At 39.2% G+C, this 23,031-nt stretch overlaps 1 protein-coding gene across 6 annotated transcripts; it reads left to right on the forward strand.

Annotated features, from left to right (window-relative positions):
* Nucleotides 1–55: 55 nt before the first annotated feature.
* bag6 (BCL2 associated athanogene 6) lies at nucleotides 56–22,690 on the forward strand. Of its 6 annotated transcripts, none has more exons than XR_008388233.1 (26): nucleotides 6,171–6,383; nucleotides 7,020–7,107; nucleotides 8,601–8,718; nucleotides 10,038–10,267; nucleotides 10,471–10,542; nucleotides 10,630–10,752; nucleotides 10,924–11,105; nucleotides 12,336–12,465; nucleotides 12,903–13,106; nucleotides 13,658–13,877; nucleotides 14,007–14,066; nucleotides 14,207–14,757; nucleotides 14,915–14,999; nucleotides 15,097–15,488; nucleotides 15,831–16,107; nucleotides 17,235–17,404; nucleotides 17,504–17,557; nucleotides 17,658–17,760; nucleotides 18,760–18,884; nucleotides 18,975–19,109; nucleotides 19,492–19,539; nucleotides 19,669–19,836; nucleotides 19,911–20,018; nucleotides 20,430–20,576; nucleotides 21,415–21,841; nucleotides 22,598–22,690. XR_008388233.1 is itself a non-coding variant. In XM_053646779.1 (26 exons), exons 2-25 carry the CDS (start codon nucleotides 7,024–7,026, stop codon nucleotides 21,508–21,510), a joined length of 3,882 nt encoding a protein of 1,293 aa, XP_053502754.1. In that variant the 5' UTR covers nucleotides 6,171–6,383; nucleotides 7,020–7,023; the 3' UTR covers nucleotides 21,511–21,556; nucleotides 21,661–22,690. The 6 variants fall into 6 exon arrangements, 5 of the variants coding, with proteins under 5 accessions (XP_053502753.1, XP_053502754.1, XP_053502752.1 ...); XM_053646779.1 differs by having other exon boundaries at nucleotides 21,415–21,556; nucleotides 21,661–22,690; XM_053646778.1 differs by lacking the exon at nucleotides 6,171–6,383 and adding an exon at nucleotides 56–263 and having other exon boundaries at nucleotides 21,415–22,690.
* Nucleotides 22,691–23,031: the final 341 nt, after the last annotated feature.

A 23,031-nucleotide genomic window follows, 5' to 3' on the forward strand; every position in this document is an offset into this window, starting at 1 on the left:
AATACACAAAAACTTCATAAAATTCTAATTCTAAATTCTTGATGATTCCTACCAGTCAGTGCTAAGGCTGCATCTGTCTTTCGCTCTGCACAACAAAGAGCAAACCGCCTGCGTGTCAACGCGGGCTTCAGGGTGAAACTTTTCCACGGGCGTCCTCCAGTTTGCTTGTTGTCCAGAAAAGCTGAAAAGACTTGTGCAGCCCAGCCAGGAGACTCCAAATTGTCGTGGAAATTAGACAACACTCGCAGACTCATCCTCTGAAGGTAAAAAGGTTTATTACAGAAAGATGGTTAATACTGGATAGAATAAAGCAGGATAGAATAATGAGAGCGCTCTGAAGTGCTTGTGCTGAACCACTACTATATATATGAAACGCAGAGCATGACACACTTCTGTGTACTGATAAGAAGCGGTTTGAGGCAGTTCAAACAGGCTTTGTTTTACGGTCTTGGAAGATGTGCAGACAAACCTTAAACAGAAGAACATGTTTGTGTCGCTGTAAGCAGATAAACATTCAGTACTGATCTCAGTGATATTACATGGCCTTCTTAGGCGTTATCCTCAGATGAACAGAAAAAGAACAAGAACAAGAACAAAACTATTAAAAAGTAAAAATTAGTAATTTCCCTCACACATGTTTATAATTCCTTTTAGTGTAATTTAAAATGAAATATGTATCAATAACATGCTGGACATGCTGTTATAAATGTTGATTATTTTCCAATAACAGCATGCCACAAAGTGTTTTATTCCTCTTACACCACTGCATTTTTTTAAATTAAAGAACATCACATCATATTTTTATCCATTTATAGTTATATTTAATGTTATGAAATGTCCACAAAAAAAAGCCTGTTATAACTTACATTAAAGCAGCTCCCAAACTAACCTCTCATTTCTCTCTCTCTCTCTCTCTCTCTCTCTCTCTTACTCACTCACTCACTCAAAAACTATGCAACTTGCCATGTTACTAGGAACCCTAAGAAAAAACCTCTCCATCACATTATGATTACAGCTTTACATCTGACTGTTACAGGATTGACACTGGAGACTCCTTCCAAAAAGGATAAACAAACATCCACTCTTAGAAAGCTTCACCATATCAATGACTGCACACATGGTTTTTAAAGTAAAATCTGTTTATGTGAAGCGTCTGCCATACAAGTCCACGTGTTGCCTATTACTATAGAAATGATAGTAAGTATGAGTACATTGGTATATCTGGGATTTGCCTTGCTGCCAGAACAAACAACGCTGTGGTATAAATACTAATATGAAATGTATAATTAAGACGCATCATGATTTTGACCTAGCCACAAAGTAAGACCTTTTACTGCTTCAAGTTCTTCTTCAGCAGAAATGTGACTTATGAAACAGCGCTGTGTGGTATGGAAATGAGGTTTACTGCACTCTGAGCATGTTAATGATGCTAATCCTGGGATTACTGGCACATTTTCAAGGTGCAATTACATCACCGAGTGTTTGGGATCACCACAACCAGAGATTCTGCTTCGGGGTAATCCTGTCACATTCATTATCAGGCCAGGTGGAGAAGCTGCTGTGAAATGATGCTGAATTAAACAGCTTTGTATTTCACAAAATGGATGTAGATCAACCTCAGATTTTGCTGGTTCCAAGAACATCAAACATTACAGGCCGTATGTTACAAAGCATATGGGTGTTGCCTCAAGCAAATTACCATTATCCATATAATTTGGGTAGAAGGATTTTTAACCAGTCTACCGTTTAATCCCAGTATACTCTACATACATTATTGACAGTGGTGAAAAGAGTACAAAACACTAACCATAAATGATGTGTAGGAGTAATAATTCACTTGAGTAAACATAAAACTGGTCAAGAAAATGACTCAAGTAGGAGTAAATAAGTTGTCTGGTGGAAAAAAACTACTCAAGTAATTACTACACAAAAGATAATGCTCTATATCTGAGGAACACATTTCGGAACAATTATGTTAACTAACTAGCTGTGCTGAAATCAACACCACATCCATTATCAAGGTAATATTAGCAGGCAAGTTACCCCTTAGACAAATGCTGTTGAGGTTTCTGTAGCTTGCTAGGTTCATTAGCTAGCTAGATCACATTAATGCATACATGTTTCTAGCTGAATCTAACAAAGATGCCCTTACACATTATCCTGAGGGTTTCATAGGCTGTAGCAGCATTTAGAGACATTTAACACAACAGGCAATCACTAACAAACATCAAAGCGACATCCTGGGATGGAGGTTGAGCTGCAGTAATACTTTACAGTAACAGTACATGAATACTTATTTAAATATGTACTAATGACGAGTTAAGGCATGTACTAATCGCAAACTAATAAAGAGCTGAGTCTTATGAATTCATGCGTGAATAACGATCACCTTAATTTTGTTGCTTAATGTATTAATTAACACGTAGGGCAAAAGAGCAGTGTCCCGGACCCTAACCACCCTGAGCATGTACTAGTACTACAGTGGGATTTGAAGAGAAATGGATGGAGAATTATGCAAAACGGGTTGAGATGAAATTATTGGTGTTTATTATTAGTGTCTTTTTATGTTTGTAAGGAGGATCAGTGTAAACTAATATTTTAACTAAATGAAATATTTTTGCATGGTTTTCTTTGTTAGTAAATAAGACCTTTTAGCTGTACTCATGTTCAGCACACGTCAATCGAAGAGGGCTTTGGCTGAATGCACGTTGTGATTATGTCACATGAGGCGTCTTGGCCCAAATCTGCTGGTAATTCTGAAAAATTGCAAGTTCCTCCGAATATTGCGGAGTTCACTTGATTTTGTGTTCATTTCCGCGATCACAAAATCCTGGAGGGACTGGTTAAGGTTAGCTCTTCATTAGTTTGTGACTGGTATATGCCTTAACTCATCATTAGTTTATATTTAAATAAGTATTAATTCAGGTATTAGTGCATGATTATTCATGTACCGTTATTGTACAGTATTAACTGAACTGCTGATATCACCACTGGTTTATGCAGGTCATTATAACACCATTTCATTTGCTCGATTAAAAATAATTTGACACAGGGATTGTCTCCACAGTCTCAGACATTGCTACTTCCGATTAAGCATTTGGCACCTGAAGTGTAGAGTTTCCGCAGGAAACTGCTTTATTCTAATTGGCTCTAGACATTTGTACATACATTGGCTTATGTCTTCCAGGTTAACTGTATTTATTTACTTTGTTACTGAGATCAAATAAACACATGTAGTGAAGCTAAATATATAATTTTAAAAAACTCCTGTGAAAAAACTCTAAGTACTATGATTTAATTATACCCACGTGAACCATGTATTCAAGCCCTGTAATGAGAGTACATGCAGTTTGCTATTCTTGTGTCTACACCTCTGATATTTATACACATTATTATCCTAGCACACCTTCACAAGAGAAATGAAAATGATTGAATGGACAAAATAGAGTCACTGAAGTGTTTTCTAAAAGCTATAGCAACACTATACAACACAGCAGCACTATAAGGGCAAAAAATACACACATGAATATGCAAAAGGATTGGCACTATCAGTCTATTTAACGTGCTAATCACCTTTCTGTTGAATTAACAGCTGTTATACACAGGGCTGGCCTTGTCATGTGGTGTTGTACAAACACAAAGTGCAGCCAGAACAGTGTGTTTATAAATGTCTCTGGCACATTTCAAGTCTGATTGAATTTGATCATATTAATACAATAGACTCAAGTTACTTAATGGCATCCCCACCATTATAAATATAATAGCTCGCAATAGAAACTGATCCAAATGCTTTCTAAAAATATCATTTAAGCCCTATTCACAGTGTTTGGTTTCTCAGGGTGGCATCTGTAATAAAATGTCTCTACTAAGAAATATAACATTAAATCCCTCACATAAACTAACATGGCATAAAACAGCTTCTGGCAGGTTTATTTCCCTATGTTTCATATTTGTGTCACATATGGATATATGATCATTTTGTTGATGGTTTCTGATAGTCATCCTTTTTGTTCCTATCACTTTTCAAAACAAAGGCAGACGTCTTATTGATGCATTTGGGTCTTAAAGGAGTTCAATAAATGATTTATATGGGGTGAAGGAACAAAACGATGCCCAAATGACTGCTTTTAAATAACAGTATAGAGCATTAGAGTTTGCTCTTGCCTCCTGATGTTGCATTTTCAATCCTTAATACTCTGCATATAATAATTTACAATAATAATTCAACAGAAAAATCGTAAAGACCAAACTGCGGTATAAATCAAATGTTTATTAATCACTAGAAATATAAGGTTTTCGAAGATGAATAAAGTCATTTTAAAGTTGCAAATTCATCTGTGATGTGCTCATACAAACAAATTGAAGGAAAACAAAAGAACCTGTGTGTAAAATGTGGCCAGATAACATATAAACACACATACACCAAACCTCAATGTGTTATTTTGTGTTGTATTTAAATTTTGGTAATGCTTTTCAGGTTTAGTGCTAGAAAATAAATAGATTTCCAGATATGACTGGCCTGGGTAAAGGATGTGTCGTTATTTTACCGCCTGCTTGAAAACTTACTTACTGATGTGTTCTACATATAAACATAGTGCTTGACTCTGATTGAGTGAAAGGTGGTGTTGATTAATTCAAATCATAGGTCTATATTAAGGCACTCGTAATAGTATGTTGTCATCTCAACATATTGTAACAACAGTCATTCACAAGGACTTGCATGGCAGACACTTCACATGCTGTAACAGAAGACTCATAATAAACATTTTTAAAAAGAAAAACATATATAAACATATAACGGGTGATATGGTGAAGATTTGTGCAAGGAGATGTCTACTTAACTTTCCAATTTCTCAGTAACATGACAAGCAGGTTGGGTGTTTTTTTTTGTCCCAAAAGTCTCCATACATAGGGATATTAACACTTTTTAGCAAAAGGTCTTCCAAAGATTTCCATACTTAGTTTATTTTATTTATTTATTTATTTATTGTTTCAGATAGCCTTTAAGAGTGCCTTTGGCAAAAGAAGAATGTATTGAAATCATTCTCATGGCTGGACCCGGGAAGCTGTCACAAAGTTCTGATGGACTTGAAAATGCCAAGCACATCACACATGACACTGCTGCCAAATTTATTAACAAATTCAAACAGACTGGGAGTGTTGCGGACCGACCGAGAAGTACATGTCCATGAACATCCATTGACAAAGGCACAACCGACATGGTGCTGGCAAACATAGTCCCCTATGTATGACTTTTCTTATGCATGACTTTCGGGACACCCTGTAGAGCGGTGTAGGAACTATAAATGGATATGAAATATCACATGTCCTTCATTAATAAAATTTTAAACTGAAATCCTTGGCATAAGAAGAACAAAACACTTCTGGACATGCTGTTATTGGAAAATTTGTGGTAGGAACAGCCCTCCTCTTCACATCACACCATCTCAGTGTTGATTATTTTCGAGTAACAGCATGGGTTTTCAGGATGTATAACATAACACAACTTTGCTTGCTGAGAAATCCAGCTTGGTCTGACCAGCTACCAGCTGCCAAAACACGGATCAAGTTGGTCAAACTGGGAAAACCTTTTTGACAGCTGGTAAGTGCTGGTGGAAAGGAAACTATATCTCGCTACATCTTGGGCAAGTTACTTTAAAGAAAATAACACAGCAGTAAGGCAACTTGAAAATCTCAAGCGTTTAGTGATCAAGTAATAAATAAGCTGGAAAATATCTTACCAACTGGCAAGGTTGCTCTACTAACTTGACCAGCTACTAAATAGACCAGCTACTAAATTGACCAGCTACCACACTGACTAGCTACTAAACTGACTAGCTACTAACTTGACCAGCTACTAACTTGACCAGCTACCAACTTGACCAGCTATCAACTTGACCAGCTATCAACTTCACCAGCTACTAACTTGACCAGCTACTAACTTGACCAGCTATCAACTTGACCAGCTATCAACTTGACCAGCTTGGCCTGTATTATGGTAGCAGGGTACTATCTCAGATCTTATACTATCTTATACTGACAGGATTCTAGTTTTTGTATTACATGTATTACATTACATTTGACTTGTAAAGACTATAAGCCACGCCACTCATGTCTAATATTTCGTTAGTGCAACAGGGGTTTGGGATGTAGCCCGTTAAATAGCGTAAGCGGAAGTGGGCGTGGCTTACGTTTAGTTATTTCGATGCAGGCTAGTCTATGTTAGCTAGCTACGTGACTTGGCTAGCTATCCAAATCTAACATTAGTAACACTGTCATGGTAACAAATGCTATATAAAAAAATTAACATTAATTAGATATATTGATAAAAGCAGAGTCAACACAACAACTACGACCAGAGAGTGATATAACAGACTTTCAAGGTAGGACCCGGCTAGGTAAACTAGCCTAACACTTAGCTAGCTAGCGTTTTAGGTATATAGTTTTATTTAATTTTATTAACGCCAAGAACATTTAACGGTCATTTAATTTCGGATATATCTAAGTCATAACCCGATGTACTCCTTAACATAAAAGTAACACTCTAGCTCATTTATTAGCACAGCATTTATCCTAGTTAGCTTTGTAGCTCACGTTGCTCCAGCAAGCTAGCACTATGCAGGTTAAAAAGTGTTTATCTTGATAATAGGTTTTTTATTCATTTTTATTATTACTACGGTTATTTTATTTGCCTATTACATGTCTATGCAGCAACTCGTAGTCCAAAATACATTTCTTTTCAGCGACAATAAAGTATACTTTAAAGTTAGGTATGATAGCTAACTTTTAGCATGCATGCTAAATAACAGCCAAGGAGAGGGCGGAAAGTTGAAGAAACCTCTGGAAAGAAGGCGACTGTTCTGCCAGAACTCATTACACAGCAGCCAGGAGCTGTATTCGTTCCCAGCTCATTTCTCTTTCACTTCAGAAAGTTAACTTCAGCAAAGCAGGTTGTTTTGTGTGTGTGTAAGTTTAAGTCACTAATAATTGAATGTGTTTCCTGTTCTTGTGGCTGGCAGCACCATGGAGGAGCAAGAAAATACCATGATAGATGTGACTGTGAAAACTCTGGACTCTCAGAGCAGAAGCTATACTGTGAGATCACAGGTGAGAGAACTGCTGCTTTCTTTAACACTGTTTTATCAGAGGAAGTCAGTTAGGCTTTATTGTCTTTCCTGTAATCACAGACAGATACAACGTTAATGGTGCTACACAATATTAGACGAGAGTACAAGTAACACCGTGGTTTCTCCAGGGAGCCATGAAGCAGAGAAGGGTGTGTGCGATGTTGTAGTTACTGTTGTGAAAACCACACGGTCATCAAACATATTCTGTGTATTTATGGGTTATTTTACATATTAGCCTGTTTGTCTGGCCGTTTGAATTTGAATGTGTTTCATCCAAACCTCAGCAACTCAAAACACAAATAGATCGATAAATAACGTCAAATTGTCAAAATGTGTCCTGTCTGTGAAAGCTTTAGGGGCAAAAAGCACTAGGGTTGTAATATGTATAGGAAATATTATCGTACATACTTAAATAATCTGTTTGAAATAAATCTCTAGGCTAGTGATGGCCTCTGTGGAATTTATTTTACTGTTAAAGGTGCATTAGGTTAGTTTTGTGAAAAATATGTCTTTAATGGTTAAATGGGTGGAGCTGAATAAGGTTTGAATGATTTTTTTTTTTTAACTCATTGAACCAGCCTCCATTTCTACCCATGTACACAAAGCTCCACTCCTAAATCTTATGGTGGTTCAGGTAGAGTTCGTATTGGTAAAGACTGTCATGACATCATTTTCACTGCAAGCGTGCAAATACAGCATACAATGACAATAAACGTGATTTAAACGAAAGCTTTTTAAGCAACTCGCACCAGTTTCCCCTGCCCCTTGCAGACACTGGAGCATTATGGATATAAACACAAATTTGTGCTCATGTATCACTGTTGTGCTTCCATGCTGCACAAGTATCTTCTTCACTGCGTTTGATATAAAATGCTCCCATGCATTAGAGGACTTGGGTTCCACACTTTATTTCCGCTGTCACTTGATTACACCTCTGTCTGATGGTGACTGTAGTCATGTTGGGAATAAAAGGTAAAGCTGACGTAAACCGTAAACGGAAGAAATTCATTAACGATGACTCTGGGTATTCTGCTAAAGCTTGCGGCGTCACATTACGTACGTTTGACGTCATGTCCCATCGCCTGGGAAACGGTTTATACTTCCGGTGAGTAAAAAACCGCTGGTGCTCCATTTGAGATGATAATACCCTTCTAAAATTCACACACTAGACGATAGAGTGCATAGTGTAAGAATATAGTACGTCATTTGGGGGACAACTTATCTGAACTCTCCAGTGTGTGTTTTCAGAACAGAAGTAACGCAGTGAGTAAACGTACCCCGTGCTGCGCACAGACCAACTAATTGATAATTGTTTTTTTTTTTCTTGAAGACAATTGGGTTTGAAATCAAAACATGAATATGAGACGATGGATCAGAATTTCAGTTTTTATTTCCTGATATTTACATCTAGATATGTTAAACAACTTAAAACAACTTATTTGTTAAGTTACACCTTTTCATTTTACTCCATAGATCACTGTGAAGGAGTTTAAAGAGCACATATCACCCTCAGTGGGAATACCTGTTGACAAACAGAGGCTGATCTACCAGGGAAGAGTGCTTCAGGATGAGAAAACTCTGGCAGAATACAGTAAGTGCATTCAGAGTTTGCATTGACAGGCCTGTTTAGAGTTAGTTTTTTTCACAGTTTGTCTTTAAGGGGTGTCCCAGATGTTGACAGCAAAAATGAACCAAATTTGACAGACTAACCTTGTTTGACTCCATTGCTAGTGATGCTACTGACATTAGAATATATTTGTGTACAGGATATTCAGTTTTCCTTTTTATCTTTGCTAAATCATCCGTTTTCATAGCTGGTGAATAAAAGCTCACTTGTTTTTTCATAGATTTTTATATGCAACACTGCTGTTCTGCTGACACTTAGCAAACCTACATTTTGTGATCGATATTTGTGTGTGGACACCTGACCAGCACACCTATGTGTTTGTTGAAAATCCCATTCCAGATTTCTTCTCCGTTTGCTGTTATAAAAAAAATAAAAATAAACCTCCGCTCTTCTGGGAGGACTTTCCACTAGATTTTGGAGCATGGCTGTGGGGAGGCTGTGGGGATTTGTGTCTATTCAGCCACAAGAGCTTTAATAAAGTCAGGCACAGATGTTGCCTGGGTTGCATTTGGCATGCCAGTTCATCCCAAGGTTGTTCAGTGGGGTTGAGGTCTGTGCAGGACACTTGAGTTCTTCCACTCCAACCTTGGCAAACAATGTTTTTATAAACCTCACTTTGTGCACAGGGGCATTGTCATACTGGAACAGGTTTAGGACAAAGACATCCTATATAATTGTGTGCTTCCAAATTTGTAGCAGCAGTTTGGGTAAGAACCACATATGGGTGAGATGGTCAGGTGTCCACATACTTTTGGCCATAGTGTGTTTTTGGCATATTGCCCACCACCACTGACAGCCAGGGTACACACCTTTTCTTTTTACTTTAAAAAAAATAATAATTTATGATATGCATACTGGAGCTCTTAGGACTGATTGATATAATGCAGATCTGTAAAGATGCTCTTATTTTCTTTCAGGTAACATTTTTTTTTTACTGTGAATATCGTGTATTTGCATCATGTATAAATAATGCATCAGTGAATGATGCAAATATCAGTCCTATACCGATGTACAATATCGGATGCACTTTTGTTTATAAACTCTTCTTAACTGCCAAAGCACACCTAACTCGTTGTTTATTTGCATTCTAGCATCAGGATTTTCTCCTAATGAAGTTTTGATAATATACAAAACAATAGCATTCTTTTTAAGATTTATTTGTAATGGCATGCACGGAAGCTAGCAGGTAGCTGTTGATTACTCAGGACAAATCTTCGTTTTCTTTTGAGCGTGAAATTTGTTATGAAAGCAGAACGCTTAACTCTCTGTCCCTGTGTTTGCAGATGTAAATGGTAAAGTCATTCACCTGGTGGAGCGAGCTCCACCCCAGACGACTCCGTCAGGATCAGGTTCGGGGGGAGTACCCGTGACTTCAGGAGGCTCACAGACCGGAAACACCACAACTCCTCAGGCCATGGCTCACGGAGCCACACATGATCGCAATGCTAATAGCTATGTTATGCTTGGTACCCTTAATCTCCCAGTGAACATCATGGACCCCCAGCAAATTCAGGCACGGACATGGGCTTTCTTTATTGGTCAAACGTAAAGATGTCTATTGTCTTTGTATATAATACGCACCATGTTCTACACACTGGAATGACTGCCTGTGAATAACCTCAGAAAAAATTGCCACGTTTGCTGTAGACATTTTAGTGTCTGAAACGTAATTATGCTGATGAAATTTTAATGTCGTTTGCGTATATCTTTCCTCAGATGTCTATCCAGCAGATAATGGCAGGCCTCGGGGAGGGTGTTAGGAATACACGAGTCAGCAGCAGTAATGGGGTATGAGTGTCATTTTAGACATTTTAAAATCACAAAGTCTTTATTGAAAGTATTGAACATAATGATGTGTATACCTTTCTCTGCTAGAACAATGGCTCAGCAAATGTGAATGTTGATATGGATCAGACCCTGCAGAGCGAGCCCAGGCTGCGACTGCTCCTGGCTGAAAATTTGTTGCGAGACACCATTACCCTGATTCAGAGACTGGAGGTACTGGAAGCACATTTCACATCATGCTCAGTGAATGAATAACTAGTTACCGATTTGTATTATGTCCTAGTTATTAAATTAATGTAGTTGAACAAATCCCCTAGGTTTGCAAGGTTGAGAATAGCTGACTTGTCAACTCGCACTCATTATCTGGTCTTACTGAGCTTATAGGGTCAGCCCATGGATGCGTCCTCAGCGCAGGAGTCTGCACCTCCTCCTTCTTCCTCCGCCTCTACACCTTCTCCTTCTGTCCATCCTATGGATACATCCCCACCGCCAACCAGCTCACCTCCATCATCCTCTACCTCCACTCAGACTGATAATGCACCTCCTCCTCCTCCTTCAGGCCCCAAGTAAGGATAGACACTGAAAAAGAATTGGTCAAAATGTGAAAAATATCTCTTGCACTCTTAGTTCACTTAGTTGTGTCTATTGCACAAATAGTTATTTCGAAATAGCCCTATTATTCCTAGTAATCGTTCTTAAGGTATTGGTTGCAAGTAAAAGTATATTGAATGAGTGTGTATTAATTCTTTCTTTTTTCAGTGCAGCAATTTCCTATTTTTTATTATGCATATTATCAAAGAAGTGTCCTACAAAGCCTCATGTATCACCCTCCTGTGGTTCCTTCCATCATTTGACCAACAATGTAATGTTAAAATGATCTTTCACTGCTGATGTACAGTAAACAAGCAAACTATATTTAAGGACTCTTTCAGATGTATGAACTTAAAATTGAGGACGTGCAATGAGACAAAAAATAGCATGAAACTATAGCATGATTAGGTTTGCTAACAAACTGGCAGCAAAACAATAGGGTTATATTTTTTTTTGTTAAGTGATACTTTAATTTAAAGTTTATGAAATAAATTTAGTTAAAGTGCACCTGTTATGCATTTTCAAATATTACATTTCATGTAGTGTGTTCTAGAGCTGTTTGTGAATGTAAAAAACTCTGCAAAGTTTCAAAAATCAAAGCACACGACAAACAGAGCCCCGCCTTCAGTCTTCACCGGCTCCTCGCGTAGTACAGATGGAGCTGAAACTTTTTAGGGTAGTGGGCGTTCCTGTTTGACACATGCTGACAGCAGTAGACCAATCACAACAGACTGTGACATCTGACCAATCAGAGCAGAGTATGCTCTTTGAAAGGAGGAGTTTAGAATGAATCATTTAGAACGGATCATTGAACGAGTCGTTTGTGACGTGGGGGTGGGGGGGTGCTGCAATTTACATTATGAGCAAATGAAAGTGTTTTTTGACCTTGGATGCATGTACATCTATTGTATGAGACCTTTAAAACAAAATTAGGCACGTTTCAAAACCATAGTAGGTGTGCTTTTAAGGCTGAAAAATAGGAAGAATCTGAATTTGTAATTGTGCTTAACAGATACTAATTGCTCATCCCTACTTGAGATGACATTTTTTTTGGGTGAGTTGATAATTTCCTGCTAGAAATTTCAGTTCTAGTTAGTATCTAGGTTGCTGTCTTTTCCAGACTTTTGGTTCTAGCTCCTGTGAGGGTATCTGAAATACTATAATCTCGTAGTGTTGTTTGAATTGTATATTCAATTTCCCATCAGCCACCCCAGCCCTGCAGTACTGGTCGAGATGTTAGGTGAGCTGAGAAGAGTAGAAGAGAGGCTCCAGCCGTTCATCCAGAGAGCTCACTCCATCCTGGAGGCAGCCACCACTGCCGATTACAACAATAATGTATGCAAGTGGTCGTCATGATCATCCAGTACACGATTAAAAGACTTTTTTAATTGGCCTATTAGATTATTAATTAAATTTACATCTGTTTTATGTTTGTCACATATAAGTTTTTATAATTTTTCTATATGAATAGATCAATAGTTTATATCAAAGCTCTTCACATCCTGGTATAATTATGAATATCCACAGTACATGCTGAAAATGGTGGTTGAGCTTACAGCAGTATTACAAGTTTGAGCAAAAATATAAAACATACTCTATCAATTATCTTATTATTATTATTATAATTTTATTTATTTATTTTATTATTATTGGGTCAGGGATGTGCTAAAGGGATATTTTTTCAGTGCCAGTTCCTTCCCATAAATAAACATTATTATCACTCGTATAACTGTCTTGCTGATTTCATTAATTAAGAAATGGTTTCTTTGCAGACACAGGAGAGAGAGGAGGACCAGCATGTTCTAAACCTGGTGGGAGAAGCTCTTCGGCTTTTAGGAAACGCTCTAGTTGCCCTGAGCGATCTGCGCTGTAATCTATCGAGTGCACCTCCCCGTCACCTGCATGTGATCCGGCCCATGTCTCACTACACTTCCTCTGTTCTGCCACCAGGTGGAGTGCCTCACATGCCTATACAGGTAAGTAAGTGTTCACACATGTTTTATAAACAAGAGGCAAAGCCTCCCCCAGGATTCTAATAACCACTGAGAGAAGTTAATGACTGAACAGGTGAAAGTGCTGCTGTTTGAAAGGAGTGATTGAGTGTTGCTACAAAAGTTGACATATCTGTACCACTGCTGTAGCATAATTCTGTCATAAACAAATACTATTGTGTATCAAGTTATTTAGTTTTTGTTGCCATATGCATATACCTCATACAAAATCTAAAAATAAATTGAAGCAGAATGTATACAGTATTGATTTTGAGGCCAGTGTGGTACTGGTTAGCTTTCAGAGCTTTACTTGCTGTATGCTGTATGTTTAGACAGGTTTTCTGTGTTCTACTTATAACAAAGTCAGTAGTGAGATGTCCAATCAAATATAAAAAGTAAACTTTCCCTTGATATCTGGAGAAACCTTGATGCGTAGCGTGTGTTTTATAATGAAGCATAAATCATCATCCTTTGTGTTTGAGTATAATTTGCCATTATATTAATGAATATAATTGCTTGACTCTATATTCTTATAGGTTAATTTGGGGACCACAGTGACCATGTCAACTAACGGCAGACCACAAGCTGAGAGTCATCCTCAACCTGCTGACCAATCAGAGCAACAAGGGCAGGGACAAACGCCCACCCCACAGCCAGGTATGGCCAATCAGCAGACTGGACAGCCAGGGCCCAGAGTGATACGCATAAGCCATCAAACCATGGAGCCAGTGGTGATGATGCAGATTAACATTGATGGTGGGTCTTTCGTGTGAGTGGGCATGTAGGTCTGTGTATGTACATGCACATATGTGCATGCCTGCACATGCATTACACAACACACACACACGTCCAACTTTAAAATATACATGTAAATTTGTGTTTCAGATAATGGAAGTAATGCCCATGCCCCTGGACAACAGAATGCTGCTGGTACTGGACAGTCCGGTAAGAGATGAACACTTTTTTTTTTTTTTTTTTTTCTTCCCCTCACAGCTGCATAAGTTTTTAATTAGCCAGTAATCACAATAAGGGTTTGTTTGCAAACAGTGCAGATTTTGTCTGTTCTTCTTGTATTTCCATCCCAGGCACCACTCCTATACAGATACCTGGTTTACCTCCAGAATTCATGCAAGCCATTGTAAATCAAGTTACTCAACAAGCTATGGCCATGGCGAGTGCTGCTGCTGCTGGTCAACACGGACAACAAATCCCAAGCCCTGCCGGCACAGGTCTTACCCCTGCTGGCACAGGTCCCGCCCCTGACTCTACAGGTCCCGCCCCTGACTCTACAGGTCCCGCCCCTGACTCTACAGGTCCCGCCCCTGACTCTACAGGTCCCAGCCCTTCCGCCACAGGTCCCAGCACAAGTCCCACGCCTGCTACCACAGGTCCTGCCCCTACCGGCACAGGTCCTGTACCGGCCGGCACAGGTCCCCCCCCTGCCGGCACAAGCCACGCCACAGCTGGTGCAGGCCCTACTCGTCCTCCTTTTCCTCCTCACCCACATCAAGCTAGGTTTGTATTCACCTTACCTTCCTTTCGTCACCGCATGGCAAATCCTCCCTTCACCACCAGAGGAACCACCATCAATATGCGAACTGCTCTTCCTCCTACCATGGGTCAGCATCCAGGCCAGGTTAGCACATTAACATTGAGTGTATCATAGAGAACAGTTACAAACCTGTAGTAACCATCAAAGAGGCTCTAAAATATAGAACATTTCTACTAGTTTACGTTTATAGTTCATATGCCAGTTAATTCTTTTTGTATGTATATTTCTTTCTTTCTTGCAGGCTACACCCATGAATCCAGCTGCTATTAATCAAATGATTAGTGGAATGATGGGACAGCTCTTGATGGGGGTTTCAAGCCAGATGAGTATGTTTTTCAATATGTACAGTTCCATACTTTCAAAATTAACTTAATGCAGATAACTTTTGCAATATGGATTAATACCTTTTTTTTTTTTCTACAGACAGTGATGGCACTACCTTCTCCTCATCCTCCTCGTCCTCTTCCTCCTCCTCCTCCTCCTCTTCCTCTCAGACATTCACGTTTTCCACCTCACCTTCCTCTTCCTCTTCATCTAATTCCTCATCCTCAACCTTTCCCCCAACATCTGAATCTACCACCAGTGCCTCAGGACCCACACACTCCACAAGCACCAATGCAAGCAATGCTCCCCAGCCTGGACCACCCCCTGCACCTGCTCAGGGGCCTCCCTTAATAGGCAACTTGGACCAACTTCTAGGCTCTGTCCTCGGAGGGGTGGCAGCTGCTGGCCAGGCTCCAGGAGCAAATCCTTCTGTTACTATGGCAATGCCAGGAATACCGGCCTTTATTCAGGGAGTCACTGACTTCATACAGGTCAGAAATCAGTTCAGTACTAAACACGTTTACCTAAGTAGTTCTTAGTAGATGATCTCTGACTATTTGGTGACCAACCGCATCAACAAAAGCAAGTTAAATTTGCATTTGGAGCATTCAGATGCTCTTATCCAGAATGACTCCATCAGAGAGCATATCTTCGTGCTAGTAAAATAGGTTAGGGTCTAACAATCCCATCAAACCAAGATAGCTATGGAGCTTCCACTGCACAACCTGTGCCATAATCTGATCTGTTATCATGGACCAAATGTTGAATGTGATTTTTAAATGTGCATATTCAGGTGGCTTCTATATGGTAATTTACGTGTATCTCTTTGTCAGGCCTCACAACAGAGCCATGTTCAGCCCCCGACAGCTCAACCATCAGGCCCCACTCCTACTCCTACAACTGCTGAACCACAATCAGAGCCTCCAGGAGGCGCGGCATCTGAAGAAGTCCTGGACCCAGAGCTGTTCACTGGGATAGTGCAGGGCGTCCTTTCCACTATGATGGGCTCTCTAGGTGCCACTCAGAACAACACTGAGAGCATTGCTCAGTTCATTCAGAGACTCTCCCAGACCAGCAACATTTTCACCCCCAGCACAGGAGAAGCCATGGGTGAGAGTTTGTCAAGCTGACAGTTTGCTTCTCGCACTACTTCGAGTGCCAGTTGTAGTTGCTGTTCTGCCATAATAAATATCAGATTTTTTTCAGTGATTGAGGCACAGTGGCTTAGTGGTTAGCATGTTTGCCTCGCACCTCCGTGGTTTGGGGTTCGAATCCAGCCTCCGGGTACTCTGGTTTCCTTCCCCCAAGTCCAAAGACGCGCGTTGTACACAGATCGATATTTCCAAATTGTCCGTAGAGTGTGTGTGAATGTGTTCGATCATGCCCTGTGATGGGTTGGTACCCTGCCTTGTGCCCTTAGTCTCCAGGCTTCCCTGCAACCCTGTGTAGGATAAGCGGAATGGAAAATGGATGGATGGTATGATTGAGATAATGATAGCTAATCCTTATATATCTTAGTTGGATGTATCAGAATTATTTTTGACTTTCATACATAGATTATCCCGTTTTAATAAATAGAACACAAACTGCATGTTGTGTCTTTTGCTCAATCTTTTTTTATTATTATTAAAATATACAGCACTCTAAGCCTAAACTCTATCCGTCTGTGGCATAAAAGCGAATATAGAGGTAAAAATTTGGGCGAGGATTAAAAAAAAACAAACTCTTGCCCCAAAACTCACTTTATAACGGACGCCTAAGAACACTTGTTATATTCCGTTACCATGCGTTTCAAATATACAGCTATATAATGCAAATTCAAAACTACACGATGAGATGGAGATGAGCGAATGTATTAACCAGTACTCATCTTATGATGTTTTTGAGCCACTGGTGTGATAGGTTTATAAAAAAAAAAAAAAAAAAAGGTATTCTGGTTGCATTTTTATGGAGAGTTTGTGTTATCCATGTGGAGTCAGACTCATACAGCTACATCAGTACCACATGACCACAAATTCTTCCCTCTATCTCTGAATGGACAGATTTCAAGCTTTAATGAATGCTTCAAAGATTTTGTCATTTAAGCATTCTCTAAAAAAAAAGGAAACATTTACTGAATGTCCAATAGTTAAATATGTTTCTAGTCAATAGGCTTTCCATTCACACAGTACTACATCACTTGAGAATTTCTTTTATAGAAGGCTAACTGTGTGTGGTGTGTGTGTATCTGTGTGTAGGTTTCTTTGGGGACCTGTTGACTCTTGTGTGCCAGAACTTCTCCATGGTGGACATGGTGCTGCTGCTCCACGGTCAGTCTCAACCACTAAGCCGTATCCAGCCCCAGCTAGCCCAGTTCTTCTCAGAACACTTTCTGCAGGGCAGAGAGCCCACTGAAGCCAACATAGCAGTAAGTCCCACCTTTCATCAGCAATATATCACAACGATTTCTGTCAGTACATTTCTTCACTCTTATTGTTCATTCTTCTCGTCCTTCTCTCAACCAAAGGCAGCTGCAGGTAATCTAATTGGGGAACTAGATGAATACATCACGGAGAGTTTCGTAAGTGAATCAGAGCAGTTCTGAATGTTACTGTACATGGACTCTTAAAATATTTATTTTGCCTGTCTTTTGTTCTTATCTCGGACTCTTTATCTCTCAGTCATCAGTTACAGTACGGGACGGGCTGGACATCACACAGACGAACCGAGCATTTCTAAGGCAGCAACTTATTGACATCGCCACGCACATTCTTCGATGCACCGGTATGTCTAGCAGCACTTAACGTACACTACTTATACAGTTCAGTTCTGTAGGTTGAATACGCCAATTCGAGTGAAATACTTAAAGTTGCAGATGTTTCAAAGTCATCCCAGAACTTCAACATTGAAAATGTGCCTCTGCCTCACAGAGGAGCTTCACAAAAGCCAAAGTTAGAATACAGAGAGATCAAAAAAGAATCTAACAATGAATAGCACAATTGTAAAACTCTTATTTCCAGCTACACAGAAAAATCAGGAATACTCCTGCTCAGTTGTCACCAAAGCCTGCAATCACACTGACATTGCCCAGCCTAGGTTTAAACCAAAATATTTAGCATCTCATACATTTTATATATATATATATATATATATATATATATATATATATATATATATATATATTTTAAAAATACACACACACACACATTTATACCATGGTCTGTCTGACTACTCGATTCTGATTGGCTAGAAGGTGTGGGTTCAAACCGTGTATACCATGCCGTAATTCACACACGCACAGTCTCTTTCTCCAGTCACTTGTCAGTGCAAGTGACAATGGTATAAGCGGGATAATCCACGGCTAGGTATGTGTTACACGTTTATTAATGCACTCTGCCGAGGCAACCACCCTCGGCTTTGCGTCGGGTGATTCTTTGCTCTGCGTTGTTCATTAAAATCGTGTAACACATACCTGGCCATGGATTATCCCTTACTTATTCATTTGGCAGATGCTTTTATCCAAAGTGATTTCTAGGGCAGAATATAATCCGAGGAGAGATCAGAGCAGTTGAGAATTAAGGTTTTGCTCGAGGGCCTAACAAAGACTCTCTGGCTGTCCTAGATTTGAACTCCCAAGTATAAAGAATAAACACTAGTACAGAGTCTTAGCCTTAACCTTAACTATTACAGATAAGAAACATGAATAATCTAAACATTGGAATGCAGATCCTTTGCTGTGATGTACGTATGCTTATGTGTTGGTTATGTTTAACTTCTTGTTAGATCACACTTTTGGACCACACTTGCTGCAGCTGTGTAACCGTGCACTATTCGAGTGTTTGGCCCTCAATCTGTACTGCCTGAGAGGAGAGCAGGGTGCCCTTACTGCAGTCATCAACAACCGCATTGTTCGTACTATGAAGTCTCTCTTCCACAAACAGTATATTTCCTTCAGTTTTATTACAATTGTACTAAACACCCTTTCACTCCCTCACCAGAGGACCATGTCAGCTGAAGTGAACCCCAGTGTAGTGAACTGGTTGACCAGTATGATGACTATGAGACTGCAGGTCATTCTGGAGCACATCCCAGTCACAGAGGCGCAAATCCTGCATTACGTTGTCCACGCTCGGGTGACTGTCTTATAACGCCAATACGCGCAATCATTTGTACTTGTACATGCACATAAAGCTGATATCCTGAAGCATCTTGACCTTTGTGTAAATGGAATACCCATTGTAGTATACCAAATAGCAAATACTATATTTATTTATTTATTTTTATTTTGTACCAAAAATTACATGTAGTAAGATGATGATGATGATAATGATAATAATAATAATAATAATACATTGCTGTTTTACAACATTAACCTTATTAGATTTTCTAGTGCAATATACTACCATATGACACGTGTTCATTTAAAAGTAATAATAAGAAAAAGCTATGCACAATCGATAAGGCAAAGTTTGAGTTTTGTTATCAACAACATTTGAACATGGAATTTCACATTAGAGTGAAGAAGCAAGAGAGGCACACGAGTCAGAAAGTCATCCTATGGAGGTATGTATATTTATACAGGTGGATAAATGTAAAAATGTTGTCTATGCACAAAACTTTATGATCAATATGACCAAACTGTGGTTTCTGATTACTTGAAATATAAGCTGTAACCTCTGTTTTCATCCTCAGATGGATGACACTCTCTCTCCCACTCCAGCTACCACTGCAGAGGAGGCCATGGTAAGCTCCCAGGAGGAAGGGGCAGTTGGAGGAGGTTCAGCTGGAGAGATGGGGGAAGCAGCAGGTGGAGAGGAGCCTGGAGAAGAAGCTGAGGCCTGGGCAGCTGCTTTACCTCCTGTAAGCCCTCCGTCCTGCTCTTTATTCAGTTCGTGTGATAAAAAGCATGAAAAAGCTTCCTTATTCTATTGCAGGAGTGGGTGCCCATCATCAGACAGGATATAAACAGCCAGAGGAAGATGAAGGCCCAGCCTCCTCTATCTGATGCATATCTGCAAGGGATGCCTGCAAAGCGCAGAAAGGTAACTTTTTTTTTTTTATTCCCATTATTTTTTTGTATGACTTCTCTCTCTCTTTCTCTCTCTCTCTCTCTCTCTCTCTCTCACTCTTACTCTTACTTCCCCCACCCTCTAATTTCACAACCATGCATGAAAAGCTTACTGATGTTTTGGTGTAAACAGTCCTGATAAGCTCCCTCATTTATGCATACACACACCAAACTAGGTAAATTGTGCTGTATTTTAGTATGTCCTTGTTAAAAATAGTTTTATATATATATATATATATATATATATATATATATATATATATATATATATATATATATAGAGAGAGAGAGAGAGAGAGAGAGAGAGAGAGAGAGAGAGAGAGAGAGAGATAGTCTCTCAGTTTAGATTCCCTAAAAATATTGTATGTTTTTGTGTGTTCAACAGACGGCACAGAGCGACGGTCCCAGGCTCACACTCTCTGAGGCAGTGAGCCAAGCGGCGAGATCAGTTGGTGTCGCACCCGTCACATCACCCAGTGCCTTACAGGAAGACCTTGAGAGACCAGAACTACAGGAGGCTTATGCACAACAGGTACAGTGCATAGTAATGGAAGTACTAGTCACGCTAGATTAGTGTCTTTAGAGTAAAGTTGAGGAGAAAGACAGATCCATGTCTCTGTATATTTTGTTTTGATCTGTTTTAAGTTTGTTTACATAAGTGACTCATTTTGATCACGAGTCTTTTCCTGTAAATTTGAATTTCGTCAACATTGATCTGAATTGATAAAGATTACCCAGGTGGTAAATGGTCGACACTTATATAGCGCCTTTTAAACTTGGAGGTTCTACAAAGCGCTTTACACATTCTCTCTCTCACACACACACATTCTCTCTCTCACGCACACATGCGCACACACACACACACACACACACACACACACACCAATGACAGCAGAGCTACCATGCAAGGCACTAGCCTGTCATCGGGAGCAACTTGGGGTTCACTGTCTTGCCCAAGAACACTTCGGCATGTGGAGTCATGTTGGCTGGGATTGAACCGCCAACCCTACGATTAGTGGACAACCCGCTCTACCACCTGAGCCACAGCTGCCATTATATCGTGCTGCAATACAATGCATTTGTTTGTGAAGAGTGTTTAAGTGCTTAGCAAATACAAAATCCAATTTTTTTTAAGCGAAGTCTTCAGAAATCTGAAAATGTAAAATGTTAATTTCTTGCTGCGTTCTCTGAAATTCATCTCCCACTTTCCTCATCAGATATATGTTCTGTTTTTCATGGAAAGTTTACTTCCCTGGAATGATGTTGATTTGTAATAACAGATTTGGTGCTAACAGACTTAACAGAACTCATTTTTAGCATTTGATTGAAACGGAAGCATCTGTTTAATCATTTATTCTTTACATTCTTAGATGAAAAACGACATCAAACAACAAGTAAGCGAGGACCCCAATTTCAGCTCTCGAAGGTTTCCCAACACACACACGGTCTTCTCACCAGACTCATAACCTGCATATACATCTCCTCCATGGCCCTCCTTCGTCTGCAGCATGTGTATGCTCTTTCTGCTTTCTTTTTAATTATCTGAGTTTAACAAAAGACCTAGAATTTTGAAACTATCAGAAGATTTTATGCTGTCTTATTGCTTACGACTCTAGTATTAAATTATTCGACAAGACTGCATTACGGATTGTCCAAGAGCCGAGTCTGTGACCGTTTTTCTCCGGTTTGTGGAAAGGACGCGCAGCTGGAACTTGGAGAGAAGACTGGGTAAAAGAGGACGATAATGTTAATGTTGAATGAATCCTTACCTTCTCTGTTTGCCAAGATCGTGATCAGGTATATAAACAGACATATCATTTAATTATGCTGAGTATATTACTGATATTTAAGTATAACTTGCTCCCATGTTTAATCTCTTAAAATATTCAAAAAATCGTGATATTGTTACAAAGGTAATTCCATGCAAATGGTAACCTTGAAGTCCCGGGGGGGGGGGATCAAATAAAACCAGCAGGAATGTCTAAAATGACCATTTCTGTTTGAAGGTGATATGTCCATTATTTAATGAGAGAGATCAAACCCCCATTACACATTATAACTTGTAGTTTTCCTGCTCAGTGTCCTCAGTAAGGCCGAGGTTAAATCCAGGCTGGAGGAGATTCTGATTTAATTCTTTATTCATTTTCTTTGTGTCATAGTAAACCATGCATCCAGCTGCTCTCTGTTAGTCAGTGAAGGGCTGATTCAAACCTCTCCCATCCATAGCACATGCTTTAACTTTACTAACGTGTGTGTATATACCAAATCAAGAAATATTTTTACGACTATAATTAATGTTTATTCAAGTCTTTTTAATACATGTACAATTTTCCTGTTGAAGTCTTTAACATTCACAGCATTTAAGTGCACTGCGTCTTCAATAAAATAAATAAATAAATAAATAAATAAACCTCATCAGGATTTAACTATATTCACAATAACATTTTCACGGATATGAGGTCAATATCAGTTCATATGTCAAATCTATAACGCTGGAATAACACACACCCCCCCCCCTTTTTTTCTCTTTTTTTCCTCTTTTTTACTTTTCAGTTGCCTGCTGTGTAATTCAGAGGGAAAAAGTCATATTGAGTTTTGACATTATGAATGTAAAATGCCTAAAATTAAACCGCTTTGAAACATAAACGCAATGTTGCTATTCATTTGAAGTGTGGAAATGTCTGTGGTGAAAGAATGTATTTTTGTCTTGGGGGTTATTTTATGTGGTCTGTAAAAAAAAATGTTTAATATATATATATATATAAATTAAATACAAGAAAACATGAGAGAGAAAATATAAAAAAAAAATATATATATACACACCATATAGGCAAAACTATGTGGACACCTGAACATCACTCCCATATGTGCTTGTTGAACAGCCCATTTTAGTCCCCATATTATTGCTGTTATAATAACCTCCACCCTTTTGGGAAGATTTCCACTAGATTTTAGGGTGTGGCTGTGGGGATTTGTGTTCATTCAGC

The sequence above is a fragment of the Ictalurus furcatus genome, chromosome 17 (assembly GCF_023375685.1).
Source record: "Ictalurus furcatus strain D&B chromosome 17, Billie_1.0, whole genome shotgun sequence".
Lineage (NCBI taxonomy): Eukaryota > Metazoa > Chordata > Actinopteri > Siluriformes > Ictaluridae > Ictalurus > Ictalurus furcatus.

Coding starts and splice junctions, on each gene's coding strand:
- bag6 (XM_053646778.1), top strand. CDS start 7,024: ATGGAGGAGCAAGAAAATACCATGATAGATGTGACTGTGAAAACTCTG. Junction 11,106..12,335: donor CCTCCTCCTTCAGGCCCCAA/GTAAGGATAGAC, acceptor ATTTCCCATCAG/CCACCCCAGCCCTGCAGTAC. Junction 19,110..19,491: donor ATTACGTTGTCCACGCTCGG/GTGACTGTCTTA, acceptor ATTTCACATTAG/AGTGAAGAAGCAAGAGAGGC.